We start from the raw sequence: 13,074 nt of genomic DNA on the forward strand, positions 1-13,074 counted from the left end.
TGAAGCTCCACAGATGGCAATGTCGGCCTGTTGGCCATCGCTATTCATTGTTTAAAAGACATGCGTGAGGATGGAACTTAGAGATTCAGAGAATTCTCCTTTTGCGTCATTTCCATGGAATTTGGAACATTTATTCTTAGAGCCAAAAAGAGGAACTATGACGACTTTGGTGATCCCGATGTTTGGAGCACTACCAGCAGGTCAAAGTGTTCACTAATACAGCGAAACTTCTGAAAACGTTCGATAGGTGGCATAACAAAACATCTATCGATAAGAAACCTCAGGGAATATGCAGCTCGCAACATTTTCTATCAATGTTTCGGAATTCAGATTTCAAGCAGTAACAGCAGAGGGAGGGCAGAGCGGGGGGGGGTCTTGATGGATAATCTGCTGGTAGGAACATATTAACATAGAAACATATTTACAGAACTGGGAGGCTGCCTCTTAAGACCCAGAGGTGATATAAGCTGTGTCTCTTTGTTATCTTCTGCTCCACATCACATCTGTCAAATTGGATTCTCATCGGGCAAAAAACACCCTGCTGCAGAGTGGATTCTCCTCAAGTTGGTAGACAAGGCATCAGCATTGGAGATAGCTATTGACATGCAAATAAAACAAGATGTGAACGTGTTATCTCCATTAAGCAATGGTCTGCACCTTGGTTATCTTGTTGATAGGTGGTGGAGATGACAGCTAATGAGAAACATATTTTCTGACCTTTTTCATTGTCTACGAGGTCACAGTCATTCGCTCCAGCACTTTTAACAGAGGCCAGATGTCCCAGATGGCTGGCCGGGCTTTGCACAGTCAGCAGATCTGCGAGCGGAGCGTGAGCTTAGCATGAAACACTGACACGGCACACCAGTCCTCCAGGGATGCAGCCGGGGAAACCTGCAGAGCCACAGCCCTTTCGTTGGGCTTCTGCCAGTATGAGGTGGGACAGTTGCTACGTTACATGGGTTGACGGAACGTTAAAAGGCAAATTAACTTTATTATTATCAGCTTTTTATTGTCTTTTTCCCTGAGTTGTTGACTGTATTCAGAGTATTAGTCTAAATCTCACTCACAACTACAAAAGATCAGTTACACATTTGAAATACTGGACAAAACACAGGACCAACAGACAGCTTTCTGTTAAGGAGCAATTTATTTTGATAATCTCTTTATGATGCAGCCAACACCATGAAGTTAAAAACTGCAGATGATCCATCTAAAAGTGTGTGTTTTAAAAAGGTGAGGAACCCGCTACCCTCTAACGGCCTCAGCACTACACCAAAAACAAACCCTGGAAAACAACATTTTGTCGACACAGAATCAGATATCCGGCATGACAAGTTTCCATTGAACTCATTCCTTAAATACTGCGGTTTCTTGCTGTGTCCCGTGTGAGGCTGTGCCCCCGTGTGAGGCTGTGCCCCTGTGTGAGGTTGTGCCCCCGTGTGAGGCTGTGCCCCCGTGTGAGGCCGTGCCCCCGTGTGAGGTTGTGCCCCCGTGTGAGGCTGTGCCCCCGTGTGAGGCCGTGCCCCCGTGTGAGGCTGTGTCCCGTGTGAGGCCGTGCCCCCGTGTGAGGCATGGGTTCCTTTAGTCAAAGCAGGTTCACCTCTCTCTGTTTTTGCTGCACTGTGAGAGTTGAGAATCCCCCCAGGGTCCACTGTTGGGGGGGGAAAACCCCACAATCGAACATTACTGTCTCCCATAAAAGACACGGCCCTCTTTCTAAGCACAGTGATCTCTTTTTTTTTCAAAGATCGCAAAATGTGTAGCTTTGTAAAAACAAATAGAATATATTTCTACATATACAGTATATAAAGCTTGTTAAGAACAAGTAACACAAATGACCAGAGTGATGTAATCAGAAGGCACAGCGAGACCGTAAACATTGTGTTCAGTTCGTCCAAGAAGGCAAGGTGTCAGTCACTCCTGCAGTGGCAGTCGCTCATCAACATGTGTGAAATGTTGCACTGGGACTGTACGCAGCACCCGATACGAGCTTTCCTCTAACAACATACAGATCATTGTTGCACCATCACTATAATTGAATCTCCTTTAAACTATGACTGTCTATTACAAGATGGCAGTTCTTCGTTAAATGACAGTCTTCTTCTAACACAAGAACATCCAGGTGAGCTAAAATGTGGCCAACGCACACAGAACCCTGGGTTTTTGCTGAAATGTTTTTATTGGAGTGCATCATCTTGAATGTCCCTCCCTGCTGGGTGAACAGCCTTCACCAGTATGTGCTACTGGCTGCTGTTGGCTGGCTGAAGGAGCTGCCGAGTCATTGATCACCGAGGTCTAAAGTGACAGCCTGGAACCAGCAATCCTTTACGCGTCGTCATATTTCTGCAGAGCCTCCTCCAGCTTGCCTGTGATTTTTTGGAAGAAGGCGATCTGCTGCTGCAGGTAATGCTGCATCTGGGCCTTGAAGTCGCGCACGCGGATCTGGTGGAAGTGCTGGATCTCCGCAAGCGTGGCGACAGAGATGATGTTGCAGCGGTTGTCGATGCCTTCTGCCTGCGCCCGGTCCATCTTGCCTTCCTCCACATGCTTCTGGCTCTCCTTCACCTTCGTCAGGGCTCCTGTTGGGGACAAGAGAGTAGACATACAAATCAAGGATTATCTTTTTGTTCTGTGATCACTATTCTTATCATGTTTTTAGAAAAGAAAGCATGTTAAGCACTCTAATGTTTAAAAATAAAACATTTGCCAGAAACACAATAGAAGACAATAGAGTACACAATAGTAAACATAGATGTTTATATCATCAGTCCTTTGGCAAACAATTGTCTTTAGACATTTTTTAGACAAGTTTCATGAAAGGGGATGTTCTAAAACACTCACAACATTTATTTATAAAAGGTGATATCATCCACATACTATTTAAACCAGTGTTGGAAAAACTGCCCGCTAAGTTCCTTAAGAGATGAGTTGTATTACTTTTAGCATTTAACTGTTATCTATAAAACTCTTTCACAGGAAGGTTGATTAATAATCTCATTATTATTTGCTAATAAAATGTAAGAACACAGCTTGACCATACATCCATAACTTCAAGGATTCAGCCTTAAATAGTGTGTTCCAAACTTCCTGAGAACCAAGGGCACATCTGTGTCTAAAGTAAGAGAATTTGAGTGGGCCTTAAATTTGAGTGGGCCTTAAACATATCTATTACATTATGTCACTTCAAACAACCATTTAAGGGGATGTTGCTGGCAGTTAGTTACCATGTCGTTGTGGTAAGAACTAGCTATCGTCTAGTGATGAAATCATGGTTAAGCATTGACATAAGTCAGATCTTACCTTGGCAATGCATTATTACCATGATGTAAACAATGATCATGAACTGAGGGGTGCTGACTTTTTCTCCAAACAGCTTTGGCCTAAAAGTTGCACAATATCCTGTGTGTAGCTCTCAAGAGCATAATTAAAACCTCTTTCACAGGACTCTCAGGTCATAACTCGGATGGAATCATTATAAAGTCAGAGACGTCGTCATGAAGCTTTTTCAATACAACCGGATACAAAAACAAAGTCCACTCTTTATGGAAGTTTAATTGTCATTTATACGCTTCATATCTTTCCCTCATTGTCATTTGGCGGTTATTGATGTTGGACATTGCTTTGATCAAAACAAGTGATTTTAACTAAATCATGACAGATGGCACCTCTGCTACGCATTTAACAAAAAACTATACCTTTCAAACATGAATCTATATCAAACTCATACTGAGAGTCCCCCCTCTCCGTTCTGCCAGTATGAGCTGACGCTGTCGTCACTGTGGCTGACTCTTGTGGCGTAAGAGGATGTAAACATGATGGTTTACCAACCTCACATTCACACATATCAACCGTCATGGCTGCACCCCTGCCTGCAGTTTTGCTTTCTACAAAATAAGCCTTCAGCCATACTGGTGCCTAAACTAGAAAATAGCCGACAACTTTTCAGGCGGATGGTTTGATGGAAGTCAGGGTCAAACACCAGGAGCAGATGACCGCTGACTTATCAAACTCCTGACATTTTCTGACGGAGTAAAGGAAGAAGTGTCATGAGCCGTAGAGTCTGAGCTGAAAAGAAACAGAAACTGACAGGTGAAGACCTTCTGTCGGATCTAGCTACTTTAAAATGTGTACATGCGACAGCTGGAGTGAAAAAAACCTCTCTGGGCTGTGACATGAATGCTAATGTGTGCAATGCATTTCTTAGTGTTTTTTGAAGAATTTGCAATTGTCAAACGTGATTTTCTGATGTTTTACTCTATTTGAAGGCCAGAAAAATCAAATGTGAAATGTCCCCCCCCCGCCCCCCGCCCTTTTAAAGTAAATATGCAGCCCTTGGGATATTTTAAATAGAAATAGGTGGTGAAGCCAAAAGCCTCATTGGAAAATATGTAAACAATTTCTGACGTTTTCTGATAGACCGACCAATGAATCAAGAAATGAGCTTCCAGATGAATGTTTCACATGAAACTTGATCGGAAACTTGGTTGGTTTTGTCCCTTGATGATGTGCCAGAAACGTTTGTTTACTCAATAGTTTGAAACACAGAAATCCACACTGATGTACTTTGTGCTACTGTGACGTAAATGGTGTAAACATTCAAGGCGTCATAGAAGAAATGAAGTAAGACTAGTGTAACTCCATGCGTGGCTTAAACAGAGTGTCATCCCTGACATTATGGCAGAGTGTGAAGGTGACACATGTTCCCCTAAGGCACGCAGCAGTACTTCTTCTATTGGCCTATCATGGGATATTCTTGTCATTATGTGAGCTTAGTCACCAGCAGTCGGATGTAAGTCTGATTCAGCCTGCTTGTTTCCTGAAATGTGAGACCACAGAAGCCCTTCTGACCTAACCCTACACTCGTTTGGTTTCCGTCAACCCTTAAAGCTAACAGAAATACCTTATGACTGCCTTCTCTTACTTCAACTCACAACTATTAACACGTATGGCTTTTTATTGGAGCAGACAAATAAAAATGTTGAGAAAATCTCCAAGAAAATGTTTCGCCTTCCCCTCCAATGTGTGCACAGTTAGATTTTTGGCTGCAGATCCCTCAGCTGCAGCTTAATCCCAAATCTTGGAAATTCCTGTAATGCACAACAGAACCTGACGGAAAGAGAGGCAACGGGAGCAGAGACAGGAGGGAGGAAAAGAGAGAGAGAGGCGCGGAACAAACACAGCTGTCCAAAGACTTAAATGCCAGTCCCAGAGGTGTTTACATGTACCTTAAAGGTCTCTTGCTTCCTGTGTTTTAAAAGCTCACTAATGGACTAAAGAGGTATAATTGTTGCCATGGAGACTTTATGAGAAAGGCAGGAGTTCAGTCAAGACGATGTGTCAGCAGACTGTAACACACAGAAAGCCACATCCATTTCACAGCTGCCGCAAGTAAGCTTTGCAGACCTGCTGCAGAAACACAAATACGATACTGTCGAGTAGATATATGGAGGAATTCCATTATAGTTAATTAATCTTCTTGATATTTTCTCAATAACTTGACTGTTTAGTCTATGAAATCTCATAAAAACAGTAGCATTGAAATTTCCCAGAGACCAAGGTGAACTCTTCCTATTTCTTTTTGTTTAGTCCTTTAACCTGAAATACATAAATGTCCTATCATAAGTATGCAGAAGCGTCACAGTGAGAGTTTATAATACAACACACCTATGTGTATGTCTTTGTAGTAAGTGTTACCTTCAGATAGATCATAAAACAAAACGTGAACTAGGGCTGCTCAATTAATCGTATTTTAATCACAATTACAATTTTGGCTTGCAACGATTATGAAAACAACATAATCGAAATATTATTATTTTTTTGGGTTTTTCAGTTGAATTATAGAGTTCAGGGTAATCAACTGTTAAAAACATACTGTTCACATTTTTTTTTCTTTCAATAAATTGATGTTTTCAAAGCAAATGGATAATCGTTTTTAATAATCGTGATATCAATTATTGACCCAAATAATCGAGATTATGATTTTTGCCATAATCGAGCAGCCCTAATGTGAACACTTAGGATATTGAGCCATGTTGTATTGCATCTGATGTATTGTTGCACAAACACTGCTTCTGCCATACTCTCTGTCGCATGGTACTGTAATGAGTGAATAAGAGGACATCCATTTATGAGATACATGTTCCTTCTAGAGAAATCAATCCTGATGAGCGCCTCTGAAAAAAACCTTGGATGCTCACTGGAGGCTGCTCTCCAGCTCTTACGTAATCCCTGATTACACAACGCTCCTGCAGGCCTTTGACCTGAACAACCAGCGGCAGTCCCCGTCTCATCGCTCCGCCACCTCGTGCATCCATTCATGCCTCAGAGGGCATTTAAATAGCCTGGGCCAATATAAACTAGACACACCCAAAGTGTTTGCACAGGAGTTTCAGCTGATAATGCTGACTCAGCAGGAAAACCTGACCTCTTTATAAATGGGTGCTTTCCCCCAAGCATACTTTGATCCCTTCATGTGGTGATAAAACAGTGATGACATCAGACTAAGTATAACTCTCAGTGACGTGCTCAACTGGTCAAATTAACAAGGCAAGGAGAGGACATAAATAAAGTAAAGATGGGGATAAAGTGGGTCAAGCTAAAAGCTTTTCACCAAATGACTTATTAACCTAATCTTATTTCATCACAGTAGGCTTAAGCTTACTCTCCTCTAGTACTGGAGTTGTGTTCTGTACGCAGTCTTTGCTTGATAGCAAACTGATTGAATTAGAGGGACAGACCATTGTAAGCTACAGTATGTGAATGTGATTAAGGACATCAATCAATCAATGCTCATCAATGTGTGCTCCTCCCTGGAAACCGTCTATTTCATTAGCCTGATGGATACTTGACTTGACATGAGTGTTTTTCGCAACTGAATAAAAACATTGTTTGCATCATTTGAACTAAATTCATAATTTGCCCTGGTCTAAAGTCAACTAAACGTTTTTCCTTAAAGAAACACTGCAGGCAAGATCAATATTATCTGATTGACTAAGCAGCATAACTGGCTGTATTTTAATATTCACTTGACAAATAGACGATGTTAGCTGTGACAAAAAAGCATGAAAATAAACTAGATTTTTTTAAAAATCCAAAAGCCGGTGGAACATTTTCAGACTGCATGTATACAGATAAGTTTTACCATTTCATTGAACCATTCCTCTAAAGCTTCAATAATGCTGATGATATGATTTTGTAGGATGCTAGGATAGTTACTTAATCGAAGGATCTACACAAAGATCCAAAAGCACCACTTCAAATCTTGTTTTTACCAGAGATGTGTTCATGCAGTTAAGAATGTGAAAAAATAAAAATGACCTCTCGGCTAAAGAAGTTTAGTCCATTGTGACCAAAAAGACCGATTTGTCCACAAACAGGGGGCAGCCCTATAAATAAGCGTCTTCTCTTACAAAAACAAATAGTGTCTTTGGTAATCAGCCAGAGCCAACCCCTAACTTTGGACTGTAAACGGTGAGCATTTATAAAAACATTCTCCACCCTTCCTCTTTCTCAACAACTTGTAATACAAAGAAACAGAAAAATCCTGTTCTTATCTGAAGCTGTGTCGAAGCAAAAGTAACACATTAGGACAAAAATAAAATATACAAAAAATAAAGGGCGGGAAACACAATTATTTTCTGAAAGCTACACCCGATATGATGTCGATATCATGAGCCAACATTGTCCCAGTCGAGCTCAACGCTAATGGTGTCCCTGAAGAGAGGACGATCAATACGGTGTGTTCAGTGTCCGTCTGTGGGACAGCTCACATTTCCCTGGTCCCTTCCTAATGAGACAGATACAGTGAGCTAAAAATGGCATTGTTGATAAGACTAACAAGCCATGCTTTGATAGGTTTCTCCTAAAGAGAGCAGAAATGCAAAAGACATACAATCTTAAATAGGGAATGATCTCACCACGCGTATTAGCATCAACCTGCACAGCTGATATCGTTTGTCTTTCAGATTGACTTTAAATCTTGATTATTGCTCTACCACTGCAAGCAAACAGCACCATAGAGTCCCAGCTGACCTACTTGGCTCGCTGAGTCTGTTACCACTTCTGTTATGGAAAGTATACTCTGGTCTGTGAACACCTAGCCTCACTCTCAAATGGACACTGCAATAACCCGCACTTCATGAGAGGAAATGCACTTGTGGACGTTTCCTTCACACCTTTAGGCAAAGTAACACAAAAAGACAGATGGGATAGTCGCACACAGAGTGGAAAAAGGAAGTGTTTTAAGAAATATATGAAAGAATAAAAGGGAAAAGGGAGACACATAACTCAGAACATGTCTGCTGGTGTATATTTAAGCTCCCATTGCTACAGTATTGTCTTCACACAATGATATACCAGTGTTATTCTTATTAATTACAGATATTTCACTGCAGTATTATAACAGTTGTCAAGTGCTGGAGGATTAAACAAAACCTTTGAGGTGAGTAGACTTCAGAGCGTAAATGTCAAATACCTTAGCAAAGGTTCAACTTATTTGCATGTAACGCTCCCTGGGAACATGCAGGCAATGTGAGTAACAGGCAGCCCTTCAGCTGTCATGAAGGAGAGAACTTTTGAAATTCTTAATGAAACGCAGGCGCATTACCTGTTGCAATATATCACTGTCACTATGTGGCATAAATGTTTTAGCATCTTACAGATACTGGTATAATATCGCAAGTAAAAGGCCGAACAGTGTGAGTGGTTACACAAAGACTCTGCTTGCTTTTCACACATTTTGTGTCGCAAAATCAAATCACTACAAGACTGCTGTGGGCAAAACAAATAATCACAATGACAATATTTTTGTCATATCTATTAAAAAATGTAAATAAATAAAAAGGATTTACACCCACTTGTGTGTGTTGCATTAGTGGAGGGAGATTAATCAAGAGCATACAGATACGGAAACAATTTTAAGAGGAACAGGAACATCATAGTATTATAAGATTAATGCCAGTATTTAGTTATTTAAAGGTATGTTGTCATCGATACCGGTATATCCCTCCACTTCCTCTATATATAAATACATTACTATTGCCTTCTTCTCTTCCCTGATGATTAAGGGGAAAATGACTGTGTGCATCACAAAGACAACAAGCTCAACTGGTCTCATAATAAATACAGAAGCTAAACAGCCTCAGTGCACTAAAAACAAGATGAGAGTCTGGGTCTCAATGTGTTACAGGCAGCTCCTCCTTTCATCTGCTGCGTGCCCTGGCTCTCCTGTCAGCTGTGTTGCAGTGAGGTTTCACTGCACTCTGCCATCTTTTCTCAACACTGCCCACAGCAACTTCTTCCATGAGTGATATCAAATAAGAGTTTCTCATCTGTGGTATTAGGCCAGGCTTATCACATCAGACTACCTGAATGGCTGTGTGGCCTTATTTGGGCTGTGTGGGGACAACGTGGCAAACCTGATTTAAGCTGACTGGGAAGTTTGTGTCCCAGTGCAGACTAAACACAGTCTGTCCTGTTTCCCCAGTGATGTCTATTGTGGACTGAATGGGCCCAGTGTTTGCAGGGGGACCCATGATAGACCAGGATGTCAAAAGGCAAGCATCCATGTATACCTGGTCAACGAAATAGTGGAGGGGGTGGGGGGTTCTGAATAGTGCATAAAAAGACCATCTTCCCACCATGATCTGATATTAACATAAGTGATGGAGCGAGATGGATTAGTTCACATCATAGTACTAGTATTTGTTTGGATTTGAAATGCAATACAGTTTGAAAAGAGACCTCCTATATAAATATTCAGAAAACAGGCAGCCACATATAACCCACGTGGAGGAGAAGCAGTTTGGATTGAGTTGCATCTTTGCTTCAGGTTATCATTCACGCCGGAAGCAGTGTCACATACAAACATATGGTGAACAGCAGCGGTGCTTCCCTAAACACGAATGCTGCGCCTCTTGCATAACAGTGTTGCCTCTCATGAGAGTGACATTTTGCCACACAATGAGAACAATCATTGGTCTGGGGTCGTGTAGGAGGAGGGATTAGATTAGTGTAACATTGACACTCTGCACAAAAACAACAGAATATGTGGACAATCATTTATAAGGGATTATGCAGCAATTCCTTTTGGCTCAGTGTTGTGATCAGCAGGCCAGGTAGGACGTTCTCCGCCTCCAGAGCACTCGCATGAAACACTATGCATGTACTGTAACACAAGGTGGGATAAACAAAGCATGTCAACGGATTCCCAAATGCAAACATCGCCTATTTGTTTTGCAAAGTGACATAACCTGTAGGGAAGTATAACCTGACCGCTGTTGACAAGTCCAACAAAGTGCCTGAAACTAAATATGTGTTTATCTTATAAGGGCCAGCAATACCTTTGTATTTACTTTATGACACCAGCAGTACCATGTGGTTTCCTGTCTACATTTATACAAGGGGAATCTGGAATTGACTAAATCTGAGTTGGAAAACATTTCATTGGATAAATAAGAAATGTCTCATGTTGTTGTTTTAGGATTGGGATGATGTGTACCTTTGACATATTCCTCTGTAGTTTAGTTTACATTTAACAACTATTCTCAATATTCACTAATGTGATGATTATAAATGTATAGTTTGTTCAATAACATTTCTGTGTCAATCCTAGATTCTTAAAGTCCAGTGTGATGTGTTTGAATGATTTGTGTTGCAAACAAATCCCAAAGATACTCCGTTTAATATGATATCAAACTGAGAAAAGCCTTATTTGAGGGGCTGAAAACTGCATTTTCTGATTATTTACATTTTTGGAGATTATTTTTCAATCGACTACGACGAATCCATTAGATGACGAACGTTTTTTCCCCCCTAAATGTTCAATGCTGCTAGGCTTTAATAGTGTTGAAGAAGCAACAATACATTGAAATATAATGATATAAATCAAAAGACGTAAAAAAGACGTTAAAAAAAAGAACATCTTTGGATTTTAGAGACTCCTGTGAAAGCAACCAATGCAAAATGATACATCTGTGTGAGAAAGGAATGAAATGTGTATGACAGCGTGATTTTACCTTTCTGGACATGGATGATGTCTGGGTAGTTTGCCAGGTGTCCTTGGTAAAGAGCTAACAAATCCATGATGGGGTCGAGATCTTTGCCGGGCTGCTCGGCAAAATACTCTCCGATGGATTCGTACGCATCTCCAGTGAAGGAGATGGCCTGGTTGAGTCCCGAAGAGTAACCCTGCTGGTCCATTTCAAAGGCTTGGCTGAGGACCTTGAACGACATCCCCACTTTCTGATACTCCTTCTTAAAGCCAGTGATCTGCTTGCGGGCAAACTCGTTGGCCGTGGCGTTGAGCTGAAAGGCGCTGTCGTCCATTCTTTTAGTGAAAGTCTTGAATCCGTCTATCTTGCTCTCGACCTCCTGGAAGTCAAGCGGAGCAGCAGGGGGGCTGATGGTGAGGAAAAAGTTGGCTCCAACCATCTCGTCCTTCTCCGCCTTCCTCTTTCCCAGCTTCCAGGCCTTCTCGTCTGTGCTGTTGCAGGTCAGGAAGTGCTGGAACACATCACACCTGGCCAGGACAGGGTGGCTGATCATGTGGTTCATCCACCATATGAGGCCTTTCCTCCTCTTGGAGATGAAGTCCTCCTCAAAGCGCCCCGTGGCCTGCTTCTCTGGGATGTGTGGCACTGAGATGACGGGAAACTTCTCCACCAGCCGAGCGTACAGCCAGTCAAAGTGCTTATACCTCCTGTTCACCTGGTTCTGTGTGTGGGTGGGGGTCAGCTTGTAGGACATGTAGCTCTTCATGCCCTTGAACTTAGTCTGTTTAGTTGGGTCGTCAATTGAACAAGCGAATGGGTACGGGTTCTCCTGCCACTCAGGGCCATACTGACCCATTATAACGCAGATTTTGTCCCCATCTTTCACAAAGCCTGCGGCCTCCCCAAGCACAAACGCCTCTCCTCCTGACTTCACAAAGGTGGAAAACCTGTTGAGGTTTCTACTGACCGTGGCAGAGCTCTTAGCTTGCTGTGCATTACCTCTTGACATTGAGGATGTTGACACTCTATAAGTGGATGCTCGACTACCTGCAAAGTCATGACCAACAGTCCCAGGCTCATCTGCAACAGTGGAGCTGTCATCCCAGTCATCATCCCAGTCATCATCACTGCCTTGGCTGGGCTGCTGGTAAGTGGGCTGCTGCTGCTGCGGTGGTGGTTGTGTGGGGGCTGAGAAAGAGGCGATACTAGGAGCAGACGGTTTTGTAAAGTTGTCAACTTTATTCTGAGGCTTGTAAGAGCCGTCGAAACCTCCGGGGGGGATGTTTGCATATCGCGAGTCAGGCTTAGCGTCCCCAGATGTGCTGCAGCTGTTGTTGTTGAGCGTGGAGGCAGTGTCGGTCCTTAGGATTTCCACGTAGGACGCGGGGAACAGACCCCTCTCCCCTTTGCTGTTCACCCCCTCAAACCAGCCGTCAATATCCTGCTCGCTGTACAAAGTGAGGATTTCGCTCTCCTTCACAGACACCTCCCCGGGGTTTTCAGAGCTGAAGTCGTATAGCACCCTGGCTTTTAGCGCCATGTTCACTAACAGCTGGAGGTTGAGACGTTCAGCGGGCTAACTGGCTGGCTGGCCGGGCAGGAGGGAGGCGCAGCAGGCAGCCAGACTAGCTCAGTCAGCCTACCCAAAACTACTCTCCAAACTCCACGTACAAACTTCTCCTTCGTGAGAAAAAAAAAACCTGTTTTAATTCCTCTCTGCGTGGTCCTTCCTCTCGGTCAGCCCCGAGAGGAAATTGTGGTTATTTTTAAAATCAGAGGTTGCAGCGTGTGAAAGTGCAGCAAAGGTATTTTCCGCTACAACAACATTCATGTGTGGGCTCCTCCAGTCTCCCTCCGCTCCGGCTCGGTCGCTTCTGCCTTCACGCTGCTCAGCAACCGCACGTCGACCAGGCTGAATAATCGAGGGCGGAGCTACAGGATGCGGCAATCCTACAGACAACACCAATCAACCGCCTGATGTGCATGTGCTACAATAAAGTACATCATCCAGACGAGAACGTCATGTCCCTCAAAAATAATGCATATAACCTCACAAGCGTGTGAGAATGGGTTGTCAAATTCG

At 42.8% G+C, this 13,074-nt stretch overlaps 1 protein-coding gene across 1 annotated transcript; it reads right to left on the bottom strand.

Annotated features, from left to right (window-relative positions):
• Positions 1–1,010: 1,010 nt before the first annotated feature.
• Positions 1,011–12,857, bottom strand: snx18a (sorting nexin 18a). Its single transcript, XM_010783183.1, has 2 exons — positions 11,016–12,857; positions 1,011–2,579 (listed from the first exon to the last, which is right to left on the bottom strand). The coding sequence occupies exons 1-2, from the start codon at positions 12,529–12,531 to the stop codon at positions 2,326–2,328; spliced, it is 1,770 nt and encodes a 589-aa protein (XP_010781485.1). The 5' UTR covers positions 12,532–12,857; the 3' UTR covers positions 1,011–2,325.
• Between the last annotated feature and the right edge of the window lie 217 nt (positions 12,858–13,074).

This window comes from Notothenia coriiceps, unplaced genomic scaffold (genome assembly GCF_000735185.1).
Source record: "Notothenia coriiceps isolate Sejong01 unplaced genomic scaffold, NC01 NC01_scaffold00024824, whole genome shotgun sequence".
Classification (NCBI taxonomy): Eukaryota; Metazoa; Chordata; class Actinopteri; order Perciformes; family Nototheniidae; genus Notothenia; species Notothenia coriiceps.